This window comes from Trichosurus vulpecula, chromosome 6 (genome assembly GCF_011100635.1).
Source record: "Trichosurus vulpecula isolate mTriVul1 chromosome 6, mTriVul1.pri, whole genome shotgun sequence".
NCBI lineage: Eukaryota > Metazoa > Chordata > Mammalia > Diprotodontia > Phalangeridae > Trichosurus > Trichosurus vulpecula.
In genome coordinates this window covers 69,820,055-69,843,435 of record NC_050578.1, presented here as the reverse complement: position 1 = coordinate 69,843,435, position 23,381 = coordinate 69,820,055, and the positions used below count along the sequence as shown (strand labels likewise).

General features: G+C 38.1%; 1 protein-coding gene across 1 annotated transcript in view; it reads left to right on the top strand.

The window, feature by feature from the left end:
- Positions 1 to 23,381, top strand: part of PTPN13 (protein tyrosine phosphatase non-receptor type 13) — a 206,378-nt gene that overhangs the window by 156,276 nt on the left and 26,721 nt on the right. The window contains exons 26-37 of the mRNA XM_036763757.1: positions 550 to 643; positions 1,557 to 1,642; positions 2,593 to 2,743; positions 4,909 to 5,123; positions 5,241 to 5,339; positions 9,990 to 10,351; positions 12,429 to 12,612; positions 13,577 to 13,735; positions 14,416 to 14,587; positions 14,702 to 14,912; positions 16,098 to 16,150; positions 18,949 to 19,010. Coding sequence (XP_036619652.1) covers positions 550 to 643; positions 1,557 to 1,642; positions 2,593 to 2,743; positions 4,909 to 5,123; positions 5,241 to 5,339; positions 9,990 to 10,351; positions 12,429 to 12,612; positions 13,577 to 13,735; positions 14,416 to 14,587; positions 14,702 to 14,912; positions 16,098 to 16,150; positions 18,949 to 19,010 — 1,848 coding nt within the window. The remainder of the gene's footprint in view (positions 1 to 549; positions 644 to 1,556; positions 1,643 to 2,592; positions 2,744 to 4,908; positions 5,124 to 5,240; positions 5,340 to 9,989; positions 10,352 to 12,428; positions 12,613 to 13,576; positions 13,736 to 14,415; positions 14,588 to 14,701; positions 14,913 to 16,097; positions 16,151 to 18,948; positions 19,011 to 23,381) is intronic.

Genomic DNA, 23,381 nt, shown 5'->3' with positions numbered 1-23,381 from the left:
CAGGCAGAGGTCTAGTGTCTTGCCCAAGGTCACACAGCTAGCAAGCAGGTCTTCCTGACTCTAGGCCCAGCACTCCAATTCACCATGGTGACAACATGGCAGAGGGAGCCCGCCATATATTGGCTGTGCGACTCTTTAAGGCAACTCTTTAAGTCTGTAAGTTTTAGCAAGAGTGCAGTTTCTTCACTGGGAGTTCCCTGTACCAATGAAATCTTACATTTAATCCAATCCCTTATGATGGAAAAAGTATATTGTTTTTGAGAATACTTTCAGATAGTCACAGGCAGAACCTAATCTTGCATGAATGTGTTTCTGACTGCATTCCTCTATAATCTGGTTCCTAATGCATGATATAAACATCCAAAAAAGCAATGCCCATGCAGAAATATGCAACAGGAGGCTTAGAATATTCTGGTTTGAATACAGAATTTTGCCTAATTAGAAACTCCACATTATCAACGTGTCAGAGGATTTGGGCTTGGTCATTTTCATTGGTCTGTAATTCACTGTATGTGCTGAATTCTTATTTTCATGCTTCTTTCCACTTAGGGAGGAGTAAATACCGGCGTTAGACATGGTGGCATTTATGTGAAGGCTGTGATTCCCAAGGGAGCCGCTGAGTCTGATGGTAGAATTCACAAAGGTGAGTTATATTGCTTTTTCTCTGTCCATCACATAATGTAAGAAATGAAACAATAGAATTGATATATACCTTTTAATTCACTACAACTTAGAGGAGAGAAAGTGTGCTAAAAGGTAAGAGCAGAATTGGAAACAATATTGTTGCCATTCTGGAAATCTCAATTCCAGCTTAAAGTCTAATTACAGGACATTTCGATTTTAAGTTTTGAATTTTTCATGCAGCTAATGGCTCTGATTCAGTTTCACGGAAGTGCACAGAGATTGGAACTTTGTACCAACACTGGCCAAATATCAAGGATATTTTCACCAGGAAGCATTTCAAATCTCCTCTCCTAATAACTAATAACTGTGTTTTGGCTGTATGTGGTCTCTCCACATGGTATGGACCAGTGCTTCAGTCACTGTTTGTCAGGTTCTAGCTAGGGCCATGTTTCCCACCAACCTAGTTATGTGAGTTTTTTGGTTGTTGTTCAGCTGTTTTTCAGTGGTGTCCGACTCTACATGACCCCATTTGGAGTTTTCTTGGTAAGGATCCTGGAGTGGTTTGCCATGTCCTACTGCAGGTCATTTTATAGAGGAGGAAACTGAGGCAAATAGGGTTAACTGACTTGCCCAGGGTCACATAGCTATGCCCGTTTTAAATTAACAAAGATGAGTCTTCCTGATTTTAAGCCCAGTGCTCTATCTACTACACCACCTATCTGCCCTAATTATGAAAAATATGCAGCTAATTGCTTTAAAGATATTTTAGTGACAATAAGCTGGGTGATCTTGTAGTTAATGGTTTTCTTATTTTTCCTTTTTTAGTTAGGGTTTTCTTGAAAAAAAAAATTCTTGTAATACTTTAGAAAGGCTACCATATGTAGAAGATACAAATTTTCTCAATTTTTACCAAATCACTTTCTTATTTTAAGGTGACCGTGTTCTGTCTGTTAATGGAGTTAGTTTGGAAGGAACTACGCATAAACAGGCTGTGGAAGCATTAAGAAATACAGGGCAGGTAATAGACGCTTTCTCTATTTACCAATTTACCAGTAAAATACAATAAAGAGAAACCAAGCTCTGTGAGATTGTATAATTTGTCAGCGAATCTGGCAGACGATCATTCTCATTTTTTTTCCATTTGTTTCTTCTTCTAGCTTATGGTCAAACATGATAATTATGGATTTTGAATTGTGGAGTGGAGTGCTACTGTTGTTATTTTCACCTTAACCCAAAACTTAGAGCTTCAGGAAGAAATTGAAAATACAAACATACAGTCTGTCAATTTTCAGTTATATTTAGCATGGACAGCAATGTAGAGATAGTCTTTTAAAAAGCAGCTATTAGGAAGCTTGGGCTGTTGTAACATTAAGTATTTCTATGCTTTTGTGGCATCTACCATATACCTGAGATTTTTACACACATATATTTTGATGAAAAACACTAGACAGAGAATTGAATTGTTTGTCTGAGGCTTCCTAGCAAGTCATCATAAAAAGCAGAATGGGGCACCAATCTTTAAAATGTCAGTATTGGCCTTCCTTATTGTTCATTTTCTGCCTCCATCTTTTTGGTGCTCACTTGAAATGCCACGTAATGAAAATGACCCTGGATTTTCCAAAGCTATGCCTGTGACCTACAACCTCTTCCAGCCTCTGCTCAGTTGCATGTCCACTGACTGAAGTCCAGTTTGGAGAGACTCATTACTAGGTTGACTACAGAGTGATCAAATTTTTGGCCATAGCATTTCAAAGAAATATTTTTCTAAAGCATAGAAGAATTTTAGCCTAATCACTGGAGAGTGAAAAGAATATCCAGGTTACTTGATTCATAGACAGTTAAAGTATCAGTAAAGTAAGTGAGTAACATCAAGTGACTTTTAAACTATCATTCCCAAAAAGCCATTGGAAAAAAATGTTTTCTTGTCTTTAGTCTTAACTCACCAAAATGCTACATTTTTTTTCCTAGGTGGTCCATCTGTTGTTAGAAAAAGGACAGCCTCCAACAGCCAAAGTACATGCACCAGTGACTCCACAGGGAACTCTTCTAGAACAGGCTACCCTGGAAAAACCCATGAAAAAAACTAACAACACCAAAGACTATGATTTTGTTACTGAAGGTCAGGCCTACAAGAGTTATTATCTCCTTTCCCCTTTACATTGGTTTTGAATCGTGTTATTTGTGTATAAATATAAATATATACATGTACACACTTATCTTGCTATATGTGTATATGTAAGTATAGCTCTTGTCATTTTCACTTCACCACACATAATTATAGTATGGGAAAGGGGCCCTGTGGAGTGGCCAGAGGGCCTGCCTCTGCCCCATCCTGTGAAAAGGACTTAACCTCTCAGTGGCCCAGGCACCTACCCTTCCAATATTGGCAGGACATGGGGAGGGTAAGAGAAATACACCTACCCCTCTGATATTGTAGGTCAAAAAGCCAATCTCTGTTGAAAAAGGGAATTTCCTCACTAGATATTTCCTACACTGATGGAATCCTAAGTTTAGTGCAAAAAAGAAATTGAGGAGCCTCTGTACAAGTTAGAGTGTTCAACCAATTCCCTGATGAAGCCATTATATGAAGTTATATATTAAATTTATCTAGCTAACATACTTAAAGCTTTCACTCATGTATTTTAAGATTCTCAGTGAGATTTAGTGAAGAAAAAGTCATGGGTGTAATTAGTTGTGGGCAGTGAGAATGGGTTCATGGCATCATCTGTTTAGTGGCAGACTTTGGATTTGAACCTACGTCTTCTTACTTTAAATACAGTGTTCTGTTCATTTTACTTCCACTTGTCTCTCTAGCCTGGACATTTGGCTATTGGATTTAACATTCCCTTAAGTTTCATGAAATCTAGACTATAAGAAAGTATTAACTCTTTCTTATTTCAGCAGCTTACTGGTTAGGAGTACAAGACTGCCAGCTACTTCACCACCTCATTCTTTTTTCAATGTTTCATTGTTATTTCTTCACACCATTCTGGTTTCTCAGTGAATCCCTCCCTCAGTACCCCCAAAACCCTCCTTATAACAAAGAAGATAAAGATACTGAGTGAAATGAGCAGAACCAGGAGAACATTGTACACAGTGATAACAGCGTTGTGCGATGATCAACTTTGATAGACTTAGCTCTTCTCAGCAAGGCAGTGGCCTAAGACAATTCCAAAAGAGTCATGATGGAAAGTGCCATCCACATCAGAGAAAGAAGTATGGAGTCTGAATGCGGATTTTCACCTTTTGCTTTGTTTTGTTTTTTCTTTCTTGTGGTCTTTCCCTTTTGTTCTGATTCTTCTTTCACAACATGACCAGTGTAGAAATATGTTTAATATGATTGTACATTTATAACCTACATTAGATTGCTTGCCATCTTGGGGATGGAGGAGGGAGAAAAAAATTTAGAACTCAGAATCTTATAAAAATGAAAGTTGAAAACTTTCTTTACGTGTAATTGGAAAAAAAACTATTTTAAAAAAAGTAGTTCAGTTGAAAAAAAGGTTACAAATTACGTATATAACAGACTGTCCCATAGCTCATCACCTCTCTTTTGAAAAGATCACAAGCTTACAGGAAGCATTTATATTTTTTTAATCAATACCCAAACAGTTGGTACCCATTTTTTTCTAGCCTTTTGCTACCATAAAACAATTAATATTTTATTTACATGAATATTTAGCCTCATTTCACTGCTTTCCTGGTTATTTTATTGTTCTGTAGTTTCACTTGTTTTACCAGTAGAACTTTAATTACTTAATTTTATCAGATTGGAATTCCAAAATATAAACTTACGTTCCTTAATCCTTATTCCATAACTGGTTCATGTTCTTCTTCACCATCCTCTGCCTTTTTCTTCCCTTTATTGGTTTTCCCTTCTCCTTTTTCTTCCTTCCAAAACCTTTTCCTTCAGAGGACTTAGCCGAGGGCCTGACACATAGGAGGCAGTGAAGACATGCTTGTTGACTTGGCACAAAACACATAGTTTTGAAAAATACCTCATCCTTTCTCTCTTCTTTTCCAGAATTTTGTTTTCCTAACTGTTTATTAGACCTCCATAGCCACTACATTTCCAGATGACCTTTGGAAGTGTATAAATATTCACTTGTTTCTCTTAACATGGGGATAGAATTAGAATCTGGGGGAGCATTGGGCCCATACTTGGTAGGGAAGGACTCTACCTCAGTGAAGGGGAGATAGACTAGTAAAATAGCAGTACACTTGGAGATTTTTTAAACATGTCAAATACATGAAAAGTAGCCTCTTTATTTTTTTCTCTTGCAGAAAACACGTTTGAGGTAAAATTACTAAAAAATAGCTCAGGGCTAGGTTTTAGTTTTTCCCGTGAAGACAACCTCATTCCAGAGCAAATGAATGCCAGCATCGTAAGGGTTAAAAAGCTGTTTCCTGGTCAGCCAGCAGCAGAAAGTGGAAAAATTGATGTTGGAGATGTCATCATGAAAGTAAACGGGGCTTCTCTGAAGGGGCTCTCCCAACAGGTAAGTGGTGAACATGTGGCCCTTGCGTGCATTAGAGGGAAGAGAGATTGGCATTTCAGAATGGTAACACAATTCTAGTAGAACTATATTTTAATTTTTAATCAATGTTACCTTTAGGACGTCATCTCTGTTCTCAGGGGAACGTCCCCAGAAGTCTCTTTACTCCTTTGTCGACCCCCACCTGGTATACTGCCAGAAATTGATGCATCTGTCTTGGTAAGGCCTATGAGATGATATTTTTTCATTTTTAAGGAAGTTTAAATGTAGCAATTAACTATAGTTCAAGTGGGTTGGTTTTATCTACCATGAGCCAATCTATGGCCTTGGGTTTCTTCGTCTGTAAAAAATTGGAGGTTCTACTAAATGAGCTTTGAGGTCTCAGGAATATATAAGATGGACATGAAATTCTAGTATCAAAAATTTAAAGCTCTACTTTATCAGTATTTGTATTTGACTAATTGTTTCTCACTGTTATTTATTACTGAAGAGTGTTTGTTTGGTTCTGTCTTATCAATAAGAATCTCAGAATTAGAAATGATGGACATCATCTCATCCTGTTTCTTGCCTCTAGGCACTAAACATGTTTATTGTCACAACTTATATTTTTAAGGGTCTCTGGAAACAGAATTGTGAATTTGGCATTGATTGCTATTAATCCACATAGCCGTAAATGAGCTATCAGAAGCCTAGCTTTGACTCATTTGTTTAAACGTGGATTTGATTCCGATAACATTTAAGTTCATACTATGTGCAAGGTTCTGTACTTAGGTTAAGGATAAAAGGAAAGAAAAAGACGAGACAATCCCTGCCTTCAAGGATCTTGTACTTTGGAAGGGGGTGGAGGGATAAAGGAAATACAGCCTGGGATTTCAAGGAGAAATCTAATAGCTCTAGGGTGGTGGGGAGGTTATATAAGCAATAGGGAAGACTTCCTATAGGACCTGGCCACTGAGATGGGCCTGGAAGGGAATGAGGTCTTCTAAGAGAGACAGCAAAGGAGGAGGCAATATGCAGCAGTAACAGCCTGGGCAAAATCAGAGCCAAAAAGCATCTTGCCAAGTTTAGGGAGCAGCTAGTGAGCTAGTTCATCTGCAAAATGGTGTGTAAAGAGAAAGGATAGGAATTAATTTTGGGAAAGCAGATGGGAGCCAAATTGGGAAGGGTTGAAATGCCTAGCTACATTCCAGCCAAGGTGGATACCTGAGCAGAGGCAGACCATCCAACTCCCCTACAGGGAGTGACTTCTTCCACCCCAGAACTACAGAAGAATTCAGCTTAGTGATACACTGGCAATAACACCAGTAAAGGCAAACAAGCCCACAGCCTCCGACTACAAGAAGGAACAGAGATGTCTAGCCTGCAGGACATTTTACTTTGAGCTAGCAAGAATGGAGGGCTCCCCCAATAAAGGTCCAAGGGGATTATAAACCCACAGTAGGAACTTTGGAAGCCCTAGGGAGCAACTGAGGCCAATGCAAGTCAAGCTTGGACCAGGATACCTCAGGGCTCTGAACTCTCTAGCATCTCGTTCTGAGACACCATAGAAAGCCCTTAAAATCCAGTGCTCTGAACCTCAAAAATCCAGGAAGAGCCTATATCAGGGAAGTGATAGTTCAGGAGACCTAAGAAAAGACTAAACAAGGCCCACCACCCCAAAAGAACAGCGCAGGGTGCAACCTGGTGTTGGCACATGACATATTGAATGAACCAAAGAGACCAACTAGTATAAAAATATTGCAGGTCTAAACATCCCTCAAAAAAGAGAACAGTCCCATAACAACTTTGATCAGAGTTTCAAAAGAAAAGATGGGTTTTCCACAACAACCAGAGGAAATAAAGCAAAACCTTAAAAATGAGATAAAAGATCTGGAGGAAAGAATTCTTGTAAGAGTTAGCTTACAAGAAGAAGCGATAAACTACACCCAAGCTTTAGAATCCCTGAAAACCAGAATAGACCAAACAATAATCACTGACTCTATGAGACAGCAAAAAAGAAAAAATAGAACAAAGTCAGAAGATAAGAAAAGTAGAAGGAAATGTAAGGTATCTGATTTTTTTTTTAACCGATCTAGAAAACATGTCACAAAGAGGCAATGTGAGAGTTATTGGGTTCCCTAAAAACCATGATTTACACACATACACACATGCAAAAACACACAAAAGAAAACTATAATTTTAAATGAAAACTTCAAAGATATGTTGGAACCAGAGGGCAAAGCAAAGTTAGAAAGAATTTACCAATGACTTCCTTAAGGGAATCACAGAAAGGAAAAAATCCTAAGAACTCGTAGCCAAAATCTGAAGAAGAATCTTATTCCAATGAAGAAGTAATACAAAGGCATCCAGAAAGAAGCAATTCAAGTACCAAGGAATCGAGAGTCAGAATCACATAAGAAATCACATTTAAAATTGAAAGGAGATCTTGGAATAAAATATACTAATTCTTATACACTTAACAATGGATAGAGTGCCATGCCTGGAGTTGGGAAGACTCATCTTCCTGAGTTCAAATCTGGCCTCAGACACTTATTAGTTGTGTGGCCTTAGGCAAATCACTTAACCCTGTTTGCCTCAGTTTCCCCATCTATAAAATGATCTAGAAAAGGAAATGACAAACCATTCTGGTATCTTCGCCAAGAAAACCCAAATGGGGTCATGAAGAGTCAGACATGACACAAAATGATTGAATACCAATAGTCTTACAACCAAGATTGATTTTCCTTGCAAATCTGAGTGTTATTCTTCAGGTAGAAAATGGATACTTAATGGAATAGAAAACTATGTGTTATGAAAAATCCAGAACTGAATAAGAACTTTGAAGTACAAACACAAGAGTACAGAAAAACCTAGACAGGTAAATTTATTTGAGCACTTGGGAGGAGATTATATGATGATGCAGCACTAACATTCTAAAGGGGGGAACAAACAAGCCTCCCTTCAGGACTTTGATGTTTTTCAAAGCATTTTGAGGAAGTTTAATAAGAAAAACAGAACTTGAGAGTGGATTGGTTCTGCTCTGAGGCTCTTAAAGGGAAAAGAGGAGGTAAAGTAAAAGAAATAAGCTAGTTTGGGGAATAAAAGAATAAGGGGGTGGAATTTCTATTTTTCATAATTGGGATATGTGAGAATCAGATACCAGCATGGAAGAAGACATGGAGGGAACAGTTATCAAATGAACTTCGTTCTTATCTGAAACAGAGGAAGGTTGAACACACACTCATATACAAACACACACGGAGTTTGGTGTAGAAATACATCAACTCAACAGAAAAACAAATTGGGATGGGGGAATGTGTGGTAAGAGGGAAGGGAATATCACAAGCAAAACAAATTTCCAGATCCTGAAAGGCTGATGAAGAGGAATGCCCACCAATCGAGAAATGGTTAGGTGAACTTCTGAGACTAATGGAATATTATTGCATCATCAGAAATGAGGAAAGAGACTTTCTCTTTGTGGAGAATCCTAGATAGTATGACCTGTTACAGAGTAAAGTCAGCAGACCTGGAGAGCCATTAAGGTAACAACATTGTAAAGAAAAGATAACTTTGAAAGTCTTAAACACTTTGATGAATGTGATGACCAGCCATGTCCCCTGTATACCTTTAATGTACTTACTCACCTCCAGACAAAGAGGTGGATTCCATTGAAATCCTACGTTTTGGGGAGCATGGTTACTGTGCAGATTCATTTTGCTTCACTGTGATTATTTGTTACAAATATTTTTCTTTCTCTCAGTTTTTAAAGGGTGGCAGGGGAGCAGGGCTAAAAATTGCAGAGGGGCCAGCAATACTAATACCAGGAAAAAAAGTCATTGAAAAGGTCGTTCATACACAGAAGAGAACAAAGAAAAGCACAGGAGGACAGTTTTCAAAGTAATATGTGGAATTAATTACATATTTTGGAGGGGAAAGTAATAATGAAGTACATTCGCAGTTCTATATACAGTCCTCTTTTTGTGAGCTGTTGTTTTGTTGTCGTTCAGTCATTTCAGTCATGTCTAACTCTTCATGACTCCATTTGGGGTTTTCTTGACAAAGATACTGGAATGGTTTGCCATTTCCTTCTCCAGCTCATTTTCCAGATGAGGAAACCGAGGCAAACAGAGTTAAGTGACTTGCCCAGGGTCACATAGCTAGTGTCAGAGACCAGATTTGAACTCAGAAAAATGAGTCTTCCTGTCTCCCGACGTAACACTCTAGCCACTGCACCACCTAGCTGCCCGTAGCTGTTCTGCTATGCTCCTTTTGTTGGTGTTAAGAATAGGAAATGATTTTTGTTAAATGGCCAGCTGTGGAGTTTGCATTTACCTACAAGTAAATAGAAAGCTACTGAAGATTTTTGTATAGGAGAATGCACTGTCAGATCTTAGAAATATTATTATCAAAAATCATTAGAAATAAAAATTTTAGGTCTTCGAAATATTAACTAAGGTGAGGTATGTAGTCAGTTATTATTATCACCCATTTTATAGATGAAAAACTGAGGCTCAGAGAGATTATAATTACCCAAGTCAACATAACCTGGCACTTGATTCTGTTCTCAATTTAAATTGAATATTCTTCTATCACATTGAAATAAAGCCATAGGATTAGAAAAGGATATGCAGCCAAATATGATAAATATGATGCCTAAAACTTTAATTCTTAAATATTCAAAATTACTAGCATGATATGACAGTGTTTTTGTTCCAGGAATGCCACTTGGGATGTATCTATGATAGATAATGTCATAAATAGCATTTTAAGGGAGTACGGTGACATTGGCAATCAGTGTCATTGGGCAAAGTGTTGAATAAACTTCACAGCAATTCATCCGATAAATAAGTACTGATTGTAATAGATGACAATCTGCTTTCTCTGTTGTAGACTCCACTCCACTCCCCAGTGCAGATATTCCCAGACAGCAGGAAAGAAGCCCATCAACCGCCCCATGGAGATCATGGCACCAGCTCAGATGAAAACGAAATGTCTGACAAAAGCAAAAAGCTATTTCACTCCCTTTCTAGGAGAGATAGCTATGGTTACAGCAGTGGAAGTGGGGAGGAAGACTTAGCAATCACTCCCACCCAGATAACAAACACTAACTGGAACTCAGCCTCTCATCAGACTCTGAATAATGTGGTATCACCAGTGAACAGTCGATATGAAACAAGTGGCCAGGAAGAAGTTGCCTCTACCATGTTTTATTACCCTCAGGAACCCCCCAGTAGGCCAAACTATGAGGACAGGTATGGTTGATATTTTTGCAAAATGCTCAGAGCATTTTATTCTCATTACCATTAACAAGCAGAGAAATATTACTTCCGTGTTTCTAAGAATGAAATGTGTCTCTCTGTACTGCATGGTTGGTTACCACCTGCCTTTCTGGTCTTATTGTTTGAACAACAAAGCAGTAATCTCTTTAAACCACTCTTATCTGAAGTTCTGTCCACCACTTGGATGAATTTCCTGGTGAATATGTTCCTTCCAGCTCAACCCATAGAACCAGAATGTATTTATGGAGGCACAAAATAACAAAACTTTCACTTTTTCAGCCCTATTATGGAATACTGCATAAAACCTCTATCATGGACTCTCACTTTTTTCTTCCTTTACTCTTATCTTTCTTTTCACACTCCAGTATGAACTGGAGCTTTGGCTTCTTGGGAACATCTACAATTTAAATATTATCAAAAGGCGAATATATATACCTTGAAAGGTATACACACACACACACACACACACACACACACACGTGTGTGTGTGTATATATACATATATATGTACATATACATATATATATACACACACATATATATGGCAAAGTTAGTCTAAGTTAGCTATAAATAATCTTTAGAGGATTTATAAAGGATGAAACGTTTTAAAAATATAAATAATTGAGTCAACAAGTTTCTATTATATGCCAGGCACTATCCTCGATGCTGGGGATACAGTCCCTGTCCCAAGGAGATCTCAGTGTATTGGAGGAGACATCATGAAAACAACTAGGTATAAACAAACTATGTACAAGATAAATTGGGAGTAGTCTCAGAGGGAAGGCCCTAAGATCAATCTGCTGTAGAAGACAGAAAGGAATAGGATACTTAGACATGTAGGAGGATTTCCCTTGGGAAGAGGAAAGGCCACTTCTTCACGTGAGCAGCTAGGTGGTCCAGTGGCTAGAGTACTGGATCGAGAAGAAGTAGGATCTGAGTTGAAATCTGGCCTTAGACACTTAGCTGTGTAACCTTAGGCAGGACACATAACTACTGTGTGCCTCAGTTTCCTCAGCTGTAAATTGAGAAAATAATAGTAGCCACTTTTCAAAGTTGTTGAGGATAAAATGAGATAATATTTGTAAAGTGCTTTGCAAACTTTAAGGTGTTATGTAAATGCCACAGGTTCAGTGACTTGCCCAAGGTCACACAGCCGGTGAGGCTAGGTTTGAACTCAAGTCTTCCCAACTTCAGGACCAGCCCTCTAAATGTATGTTGAAACCCCTAAGTTAGGACAGGAGTTAGGGAGGACAGAGACTTGAATGAAGTATAAAACTCCTTGAGGAGAGAAGTGGAGGTTGGTAGACAACAGCCACCAGACAACAACACCAGGAACAAGGGAGCAGACTGCAGGATACCAGAAAACAGGATTTGGAAAATGACAGCAGTGGGGGAGGGGGTTCAGAAGCACTGGGATCAGAAGGTCGTGACTCAGTGGTATCCACTGAGGAATAAAAATGACACAATTGTGATGGTGTTTTTAGCATGCAAACAACCTTAAATAGGAACGAAAGAGAGGTAGGCATCTTCTCCATCAAAAATTAATCCCAGTGGGGAGGAGAGGGACGGGGAGAAAATTTGAAACTCAAAAACTTGTGGAACTGAGTGTTGTAAACTAAAAATTAAAAATAAATTTAAAAAATTAATCCCAGATATTTCATAGAATCCCAGAGTTGGATGAGGCTCCGAGTTTATCTCGTCCGACCAGTACCTGAAGAGGACTTCCCCACTCCAGTATTCTTGACCAGCATGTTCTTCATTCAGACTCTGCTTTAAGACCTCCAGTGGTCAGGAAGGAATCCAGCATAAATGTTTTAATCATATTGAGTCAGAATCTATCTGCATATTTTACAAGCTGCACCTAGTTTATTCCCCTAGAGGAAAGCAAAACAATTCTGATCTAGCTCTCTTCTATTTAACAATCCATCAGATACTTGATTTTATTAAATACCTTTGCTCATGGGTTCTGGGGCACGCTCTTCATTGGATTCACACCTCGGGTCGAGGTAAGGTGTTTGAAAAGATTTCTGTTTGTGTCATCTCTGTGTAGCAACCCTCCCTCTCCTTTGCCAGTGGACATTGCGCCTCTTCAGGGTTGCAGACTACAGCTGGAAAATGTCTCCTCCAATTCAGTGGATAACAATTACATGCATCACACTTCAGAGCTTACTACCCAAGAAAACATGACATGTCTGGAGAATAGCCTGGAAAAAGAACTTGAAGACTTTGAGCCGGTAAAGTCTCTATCCCCTAAATTAAAAATCTTTTCTCAATTCTGTTTAAAAGGATGTATTTTTCACAGGAATAAAGAGTAAGGTTTGTTTTTTTAGTAGCTTCGTAATGCAAATAAGTAATACCAATATATAATGTCCCTTGCTAATATATTGTCCCTCTAAATCTAATTACAAATTTTTTTACACTTTTTAATTGAACTAAAATATATTTTTCCCTCACCCTGTGATGGCCATTTTTCGTGTACAAAAGAGACGCTTCACATTATCATCTGCTTGACTTTATAAACAGCTTTTAAAATATATAGTAATGTCTCCGTGGCCTGCAAATCAGACCCTTTGGTATAACATTTCTTCTTAATGAGCTTGTTATATGAACACTGCTGTCATGCTCCTGCTTTTTAGGATTTGACTTTGAGCACTGTGACAATAGGATTCTGATATTAGCTTCATCCTTCTTTGCCCTCCCTAACAAACCTGGCCCTGTAGCTTCCTTAAACTCATACAGACTTCTATAGAACCCTCATACAAGTTCTACAGAAAATTTTCCTATGGGACCTAACTTTTTTGCAGTTATGTTGTTATCTTAGAAATCTCTTTGTTGGGGCAGCTAGGTGGAGCAGTGAGTAGAGCACTGGCCCTGGAGTCAGGAGGACCTGAGTTCAAATCCGGCCTCAGACGCTTGACACATGTACTAGCTGTGTGACCTTGGGCAAGTCACTTAACCCCAATTGCCCTGCCAAACCCCTCCCCCCCCAAAAAGAAAGAAATCTCTTTGTTAAGTTTTAGAGGTAGACCCACCTATCATATCTCTATTCATGCTGAAATTATAGGTGTGATGCCCATAGGAAATGCTCTTTTGGCTTTTTCTAGGCAAAAAGAAAAGGTTGTGTTTTAACCTTGCTTCTGCAGGTCCCTCTTTCTCTCTCTGACTACATGGTAAAACATGGCCATTTTCTTTCCTTAGGAAGTGGAACTCCATATCGTCCTGACAAAATCAGACAAAGGCAGCCTAGGCTTTACAGTTACCAAAGGCGCTGAGAGTGTTGGCTGTTATGTCCATGATGTCATTCAAGATCCAGCCAAAAGTGATGGGAGACTCAGACCTGGGGACCGACTCATAAAAGTGAGACAGATAAGAGAAATGTGGGAAATGCATAACATTGGAAAAAGAGTAGACCAGGGCCAGTAGGAGCAGAATAGTAAGATGCGTGTGTTTCTGTGTTTCTTCTAAAAAAAAGGCTACTTTTAAAACTACTACCAGCCTTTTGAACCATTTAAGAAATAACTAGGTTTAACTTACCCTTTTCAATAAACGATAGAGTTTGACAGCAGATTTTGATTCTTGAATTTAGTGAGATATGTTGTATTAAATTTATGTTATCTGTATTTCCCATTTTCATTTTATTTATAGGTGAATAGAAATAGAATATTCAGTTAATCAAAGAGGCCACTATTCATTATGCCTCTGATGTTGGCCAAGATATGTTTTAAACAGGTTAGATGCATTAATATAATTTCCTTGGCCCTGACTCATGTCCCATAAATCATAGGTGCCAAACATTTAGCCCACAAACTACATATATGGTTGGCGACAGTCCCACATGTCACCTGATCCAGATTAAAATGTAATTAAGGAATATTTAACAAAATAAATAAAAAACACAATAAAACATAGATAATTACATTTTAAAGCTGTCACCATGCTGCCCACAGGGATCCTTAGTGACAGATTAGTGGCCACAATTTCTTTTTGAGTTTGACACCATTGCCATAAATTTTCATCTTCCTTTTACTTCTTTTCAGGTTAATGACACAGATGTCACTAACATGACTCATACAGATGCAGTGACCTTGCTTCGAGCTGCACCAAAGACAGTCAGATTAGTTCTCGGACGGATTCTGGAGTTACCTAAGATCCCAGTTTTGCCTCATCTGCTACCTGATATTACACTAATGTGCCTTAAAAAGGAATTGGGTAATGCGAAATTAAAATTTTGATTGAAATATTTTATAGATCACAATTAAATAGTTTCCTTTTGTCACCAAGCCAAACAAAAAATTACTGAGTGCATTTTCCTTTCCTTTGAAGGCCTATCTTTATCTGGAGGACATGACAGCATTTACCAGGTGATCTATATTAGTGATATCAATCCAAAGTCAACTGCCGCCATTGAGGGTGATCTCCAGCCATTAGACATAATCCATTATGTGAATGGAATCAGTACACAGGGAATGACTCTGAAGGAGGCTCAAAGAATACTGGAAATGTCACTTCCTTCAGTGGTGCTGAAAGCAACAAGGTATTTGCTGGTTTCTTAGCACATTTCACACTCACATCCCTTGTTTTCAGACTCAGTCATAAAGTTAAGACAGTAAGCATTTTTTTAGCACTATGCTTAGGACTGGGAATATATAAACGCAAGCAAAAAGGAAAGACAATCTCTGCTTTCAGGGAGGTTACATTCTAAAGGAAGACACAAAAGGCAGCTAAGAGTGGGTAAGGACTGGGGTGGTAGATTGTGGTAAATGGAGACACAGAATGAGAAAGTGAAGGCATCTGGTGAGATACACAGCCAGATCAAGGACAAATAAATGCCAGAGAAACTTAGCATATTGTCTGTGAGGGTTACATAGCTTCTCTTTCAAATGTGGGATTTTATTACTTTTTTAGTCAATTTGTTAGAGCTTTAGCTAATAGTATTAATTCCTTTAGCACTGTGTATACTTTCCCTTTTCCCCAGCGGGGAATTACTAACCTGATTTCTTAGATCTTCCTAAAGATTAGATTGGCAAAGAAGCACTTGCCCAGTGAGGCTTTCAATAATTGGTGAGAGGGTGTTGAACAACCTAAAAATATTTTTGTAGAAATCAATATCTTTTCCAGTTCCCGTGAATTGCTTTTATATCCCAGGAATCCTTTACCACCATTATAAAATGGAAAATGGGGGGATTTGTATTGAAGGCAGCAATAACCAGAACCTTTTCTTTACTATTGTTTTGTATACCTGGTACCCATCAGTGGCATAGGAATGAACACTGATTGTTACCAGTGCTAATACTGGTTGCATGGGCAAGTAAGAGGTTATTCTTATTCTGTACCTTTCCTCTCGGTGTCTTATTAATATTGAAATGGTGTCTAGCAACACTGAACTCAGGACTGTGCCCAACACAACAATCATTGCTAAATTCTGATTTTATCACTAGAACCATCCCCTCCATTCCACCACCACCCCCAGCCAGTGAAAATTATCATTGTCACCTCTTTATATTTCCATATTGATGTAAGTAAGAGAGAACTTTTGAGTATTGAGTATATTGCAGTATTGGGACAGAGGGTAGGAATATATTATCTTGTATTTAAATAGAGCCCACAGCAAAATTGTATAAAAAAAGGTTAAGTACCACAGTGAACAGCTAATATTTTGAAGTGTCTGAATAATGGATTTCCCAAATAATTTACAGATGTCTTTTTCTTTGTATCACAGAGATGGCCATCCAGTGGTTCCCAAGTCAAATGCAAGGTCGACTAATGCTAATGGTAAGGATAATACTTTAGGAAATAGGTTGTTTAAATTATCTCATCATTAAAATAATGTCACTACAGTGTTTTCATCTTCAGAAATATTTGTTGAATTCCTGTAGCAGACAAAATGAATTCCAACATTGACATGACCAGGATTTAGTAGAGAGTATAATACTTAAACACTTTTAGACACTGAGGTGAATGAAAAATCATACTGTCACAGAATATCTGTAATGGAAGGGATCTTAGAGGTCATGATAGCATATAGATAATCTGCACTTTTGTAAATCACTTTCTTCACAAGTTCATGTTGTATATATATTATCTCCATTTTACAGATGAGGAGGCTAAGGCTTTAAGAAATTAAAAATTTGCCTGCAATCACACTACTAATACCTGAGGCAGGATTCAAACCCAGGTCTTCTGACTCCAAGTCCAATATTTTATCCAATGCACAATTCTGGCTTTCTTCTAAGCTAATGAGTACACACACACACACACACACACACACACACACACACACACACACACGGATCCACTTCTCAAAAAGTAGTAATGAAAGTTCTGCTAGAAGACCTTCCAGTCCATCAATCAACAAGCATTTCCGAAGCACATTGTGTGCACTAGGCACTATACTAAGCCTTGAGGATATAAATACAAGCAAAAAGAAACCCTCCCCTCAGGGAGCTTACGTTCTAATGGGAAACTGCTGGAGGAAGGGAGAGAAGAATACTTGAGGACATGAAGGAGATGTCCAGAAGGGTGAATCCTGGAGGGGAATGAAGATGATAATGACCCAAGGCACTTGAAGCCAACTTTAATTATTTGGCATGTTTTTCCTTACAATTGAGCCAGTCTGCCTTTCTGAGGCTTTGCCCCTGTTTTTAAGTCTGAGCAAAATGTTGATCTCCCTTCAGATCTTAGAAGATCATGATTGAGTTTTCTTTTGTCTAGGTTAGATTCCTTCAGCTGTCTGCATATGGCATAGCTCCAAATCCCCTCAACCATCCTGGTAACCCACCTAGCTTATAAATGTGATACCTAGTAATAAATGTAACACCCCAGATGGAGTCTTTCTTTCAAATTTTTATAGGGATCCTCTAACTCTAGTGGTAAAGAATTTGGTGGGGAAAAAATCATATTTACATTATGATCTTATGACTTTGAGCATTTCTCCTGTGAGCCCCTGTCTTTCCAGGACGACAAATCTTAAATTTTTATAGTTTGTCCTCACATGAAAGTCCTTGGATGGAAACTCTTGACCACCTTTCTCTGAACCCTTCTCAAAGTCATTTTGTACTCTTCAAATGAATGAAAAAGCATCTCTAACTCATTTAGTCAGTCAACACATTCATTTGAAGATTTAACAATCTTATTACATAACCATCTTTTTTTTCAGAGTTTCTCAGTTCAAGTACTAAAGTTAGGCATAGGAAATTTATTCTATACTTGAGTCAAGAGCAGTTAAAGCTGATCAGAAGTAATAAAGTACTTTAAACCTAAAAACTAGAAGGCAGTTAAGGAGATTTTGTCCAACATAGTTATCCTTTCCACATCGCAACTTTCCCCGTTGCAGTTTCAATACATTGCAAGTTGACATAAGAAATTAAATGGGAATTTTTTGAGAGTTTTGTAGAAGGTACAAAAAAAAATGACATATGAAGACCAGCAGGTGATACAAAGTTTAGAAACTCAGAAATGCATAAAATAAATGTATAGTATTATAAAATAACAACATATTTTATCTTTTAGTACCATAATAATTCAGACTTATCTTGTACAAAGGGAGGGCCAAAAAAATTTTACATGGATTTTTCAGATCATGGGAGCACTGTACCCCTCACTCCTGTGACGTGGAAGGGGCAACTGTATATAATCAGTAGCCCATGCTTCTATAACTATGCCAAAAGTGGTCAATTCTGGGCCTGTTTCTTTAGCTGTAAAATGAGTTTGAACGGACTAGATTTTATTTAAGCACAACCAGTCTTGTTTAGATCACATTAATTTCTGAATATATCCCTCCCACTTCCCTACCCAGGAGGCTGTCACTTCTAACAAAGAACAAAAAAAGAGGAAAACTGTCATTCAGCAAACTTAACCAACAACACCACCAAGTCTGGCATTCTAGGTAGCTTTCCAGACGCATAGATCCACACCCACAAAGAAGGAAAAGAATCTGTCTTTATCATCTCTTCTCTGGGGCCAACCTTAGTCTTTAGAATTGCTTGGCACTCTGTTCAGGAGATTTTGTTCTTTCCATTTTCACGACTGTAGTTTTTCTGTATATTTTTTTTTCCTGGTTCTGATGACTTCACTCTGCATCAATTCACTTACGTCTTCCCATGCTCCTCTTAATTCTCTGTCTTTGTCTTTCTTACATTCATGTATCATCGTTTAGCCATTTCCTAGTATCATTAACGTTCCATTGCATTCTAACAATGTAAAAATCTTCAGGAATGTTCACACCGACAACAGAAATGTGATACAGCATCCCACACTGAGCTATTCATTGGGAATATCTAAAAAGTGGGCTTCTAAAAAGAAAAAAGAACAGTATAATGTGAGTAGCTTTTCTTGGGCTGCCTGTAAAATAACAGGCTTTGACTAGATAATCTCTAAAGTTTCTTCCAGGTCCAACATTCCATGATTCTGTGACCTTTTGTCTACTATTCAATTGAATCTAAATCTTTGGTACAAGTCTTTTGATATTATGCCATTATGGTACTAGAATATATTGCATCGGCTTATTTGGAATTCACCTGGTTGTGATGTTTTTCTGCTACATTGTCATCACTTTTCTCCATTCCTTGTAGGTCATCACCATGGCAGTCCATGTGGCCAACCAGCTATAACCCCAGATAATTCTTACCCTAAGGTAAGTAGAAATCCCTGTTTACTCATTCCTGTCATACTCAAGCTAAGTGAAATATTCAGGTTTTGTATTTTATTCCAGTAAGTTAAGGATTTGTTTGTCCTTTTTAGGCATATAATTTCACTTTGTTTAATGGATCACCAAGGGAAAATACCACATTCATAGACTCAAAGTTTTAGGCAGATGCTTAGTTATTATTGACTGAGCTGAATTACTTAACTGGATCATTTTGTTTCTGGGAGTACTTGGCTCACATGCAGAATTATGTGTAGTTGGCCCCAGTGTGGAACACCAGAAGAGGATGTGGTTAGCAGAATTGCTGTATCAGCTTTGTGTTCACCAGCCCTGACCTTCAAATGTCAAACCTCGCTTCCAAGAGATCACTTGTGGCAATAGCCAGTATACTCCCTAAAGGCGCAGGAATTTCATCACTAAGGAATGATGTTTAACAAAAAAACAAGCTTAAGAATTGTTTTGCATGCTACCTACTTTCTGACAGTGGGGTAATCAAATCAGAGTGCAGAATGAGATATGTATTTTTTAGACTTGGCCAATGTAGGAATTTGTCTTACTTGACTAAGTTTGTGTATTACAAAGAATTTTCTTCTTTTTCGTTTCCAGTGGGAAGGGGATGAATAGGAAAGAGAAAAAGTAGATTTTTGATCGTTTTTTCAAAATTTAATTTTAAAAAAAAATATACACATGGGAGAAAAAAGACTTATTTTGGTGAATGAGGGAGAAATGAGGGCAGATTTTGCAAAGAATATTTTAAACATTTCCCTAAATCCTGTTTTCATTCTTTCTGCCCATTTCTGATTTTAAATCTATATAAAAAGCTCCTAATAAAGCTTTACAAGATTAGAGCATATGATGAGTGTTTCTTAAATGGTAACAGCTGTGACTGTTTAGTTTGTCCCCTTTGCTGTTCTAGAGGAAAGCTTCAGTCACGTCGTATGCACTTTATTAATGTCATTTTGAAGCTCACAAATTAAATGTTTTTGGCCTGTACAGAGTGCAGGGAGTTGCCCTCCCTTGTAGCCATCTGCAGAGGTTACTATCTGAACAGGGCAATGTAGGTTCTAGCCCCAAACCCCCACTATGAAAAATACAGGTTTTACATATACCTGTATTGTATAGAGCACATGCATATCTCATTTGTTTCTCACAAGGTAAGTTGTATGAGTATAACTAGAACCATTTTTAAATCAGTAAATTGATACTCAGATAGTCTAAGAGTATAGTCAAGGTCTTTGGATTCCCATCTTCGTCCCCTTTCTACTACACTCCACTACCTTAGCCTCCTGGTTCTTCCTTTATAAAGTGACTCCTAAGATCCCTTCCTGCTTAAAAAAAAAGAAAAAGGATATGATTTCCATGGGAGGCAGGTATGAATTTGATGATTGAAATGTGCCATGTTATCTCAGGTGGGTCTCTCACTCCCTTAGACCAAGTTAAACATGGGCAATTAATGAAGCCTGGAAATAATAAGCGACAAGCACCTGAGCCTCCCACTCAAAAACTGCTTCTTGTCTCACGTCTTGAGAAATGGCAAGAATGTTCACTTTCTTCTGTCCATTCAGCAGTTCTCTGCTTTCACAGAGTTTAAGCAAATAAACTTTCATGAGTTCAGGGTTTATTCCTGCTGAGCAGAGTCTGTTTCTTTCTAAATGTCAGCATCCCTGCTGGGAGGGAGAAAGGGGGAATTTCTCTTCGGTTTAACATAACTCTCATGAGACATTTTTCCCGTCCAAAGCTGCCCACGTTTTTTAATGTAATCATAGCCTTCCCGGAGGAGCCCTCAACTCTGTTTTGTCTTTGAATGCCAATGATTACACTGTGACTTCCTCATGAGAAGTGGAATCTTACAATGGAATAAAACTTTTTTTTATGACAGCTACCAAATTTATTTTGACCTTAATGAAAACAATGTTATCCTTGGAACATTTACAACTTAACAGTGGTGGTTTAACTTTGGATTTTTGATAAAATCATTTTTCTTTCAACAAACTCCTATCCTTTGAAGTTATTGCAGCAACTATAATTAAACTGAAAAATTAAGCAGTATTCGAGATTTTATTCAAAAATTGTTAAAAAGTCCTTGCTGTTGATTAATCCCTAAATTTAAATGAAGTTTGTATTCAACTTGAAAAAAACACTCTAGAAAACTGAGAATTGTAGTTGACTGAGCAAAGTATCAGTGAGTTGCAGCTGTGTTTAGGCAGCAGCTTCAAAATGCTTTTTTAAAATTTTATCAGTATCTTTTGTTCTTACCTTACCAAATATATTCTGTACCTTTCCCCACACACAGAAGGCTATGCCTTGTAACAAAGAATAAAAGTAGTTCAGCAAGACTAACCCACATAGGGGCAGCTAGGTGGTGCAGTGAATAGAGCATCAGCCCTGGAGTCAGGAGGACCTGAGTTCAAATCCGACCTCAGACACTTCATTCACTTACTAGCTATGTGACCTTGGGCAAGTCACTTAGCCCCAATTGCCCTGCCTTCCCCGCTCCAAAAAAAAAAAAGTAACCCACATATAAACTGAGTTTGACAGTATATGCAGTTTTTAGAGTCCCCACCTCTGCAAAAGAAGAAAGGGAGGACATTTTTCATGACAAGCTTAAACCTAATTATGGAACATTCTGGTCCAGGTTTGTTGTGCTGCTGTCATATGTTTGTTGTTGTCATTATATATATGCCTGGTGTCCGCTTTCTTCACTCTTCAACAATTCATATAAAATGTGGATTCTTTCCTTGATCGCCCCTTCCTTGGTTTGCTTTCTCTACAACTTTGAAATTTTGAGTAGTTCAAGATGTAAATAGCAGCCATGAAGCACCAAATTAGTGCCCTAGATGGCAGGAGAGAGCTTTCCTAGTGAGTACTCTTCGTTAGTAATGAAAGCTAGTAAATGAGTTTGTTTCTTCATTCGGAACTGACAAGGATAATGATTCCCAATTTTTATAGAGATTTTATGATGTTCTGTTAGAGCAGTGTTTATGATTTGGCTGCTAAGCTTTCCTAGATTTTTAGTTCAGGACAAGAAGCAGGTACAAGGGAGACGGGTGCCAAAGATGAGGATGTGTATCTGGAGGTCTTTGAGGGGAGTTGAGCTTGGGGTATTAGGAGAAAATGTGTACATGTGCTAGTATAAAAGAAAATGGAAATATGGGTGAGGGTGAAAAGTTTTGAATATGGAATCATAGTAGAAATGATGTCCTGTAAAGAACTAGGTAGGTAGGTAGGTAAGTAGATAGATAGATAGATAGATAGATAGGAAGGAAGGAAGAAAAAGAAAGAAATATCTAGGGGGTGCAGTGAATAGAGTCAGGAAGACTCATCTTTGTGAGTTCAAATCTAACCTCAGACACTTACTAGGTGTGTGATCCTGCCAAGCCACTTAACCCTGTTTGCCTCAGTTTCCTCATCTGTAAAATGAGCTGGAGAAGAAAATGGCAAATCACTCCAATATCTTTGCGAAGAAAGCCCCAAATGGGGTCACAAGAGTCAGACAAACAATTGTATTACAACAATTGAATCGGTATATTTCTATGTGTGTGTGTGTGCATTTATTCCTATATACACCTGTAATAGAAGTGTCTTAAATTTGCATACAACAAGCTGACTCTGTGTGTGTGTGTGTGTGTGTGCGTGTGTGAGATGTGATGTGATATGTATTTCTTAGTGTCTAAATTGATCAACCAGAGGACAGTAGGGTTCCACAGTCCAATATACTTAAAATGTATCAGTGCCATTATTGCAAAAATGAAGTATTAGTCTGGGAAATGTTATGTGAGCTGTACCTACAGATTGTAAAGTAGATATAAAGTAGTGACCGTGCTTTTCTTTTATTTCTTTTATAACATCATTAACATCTGTCAGAGACCAAATGATATAATAGGTGGAGGAACACTCTTGGAGTCATTGAGATCAGGTTCAGGTCATTTCCTCAGATACAAATGTAAGCTATAAAAAGTGATCAGTCAAATTCCACAAAGGGAGTTTGCACACCAGGACCTCCTCCCTGTTGAAATTGCAGGAGCAGAGCCAGGGGATATCTCCAAGTCTGTCAAAGTGTCTGCCAAAAGAGCCATGAATCGGTACTGCACACTGGGAAGATATCTTATTCTTGGTAAAGCAGTCACCAAAAAGAGCCATTATCTCCACTGCACCTCTCTTAGACCTGAGCTATTTCAGAAGATATAGCAGTATTTTTATTCATACCATGGTACACAAGTTTTCATCTTGCATACCTAATGGACTCTCAGGAGATAATATAGAGATAGCTTTCTACACCTGTTTTGGTTGAAAATCTTTTTTTTTTTTCATCTTTTGACTCCATTCTTTAGCAATAGCTATTCTGTCATCTAATTGAGT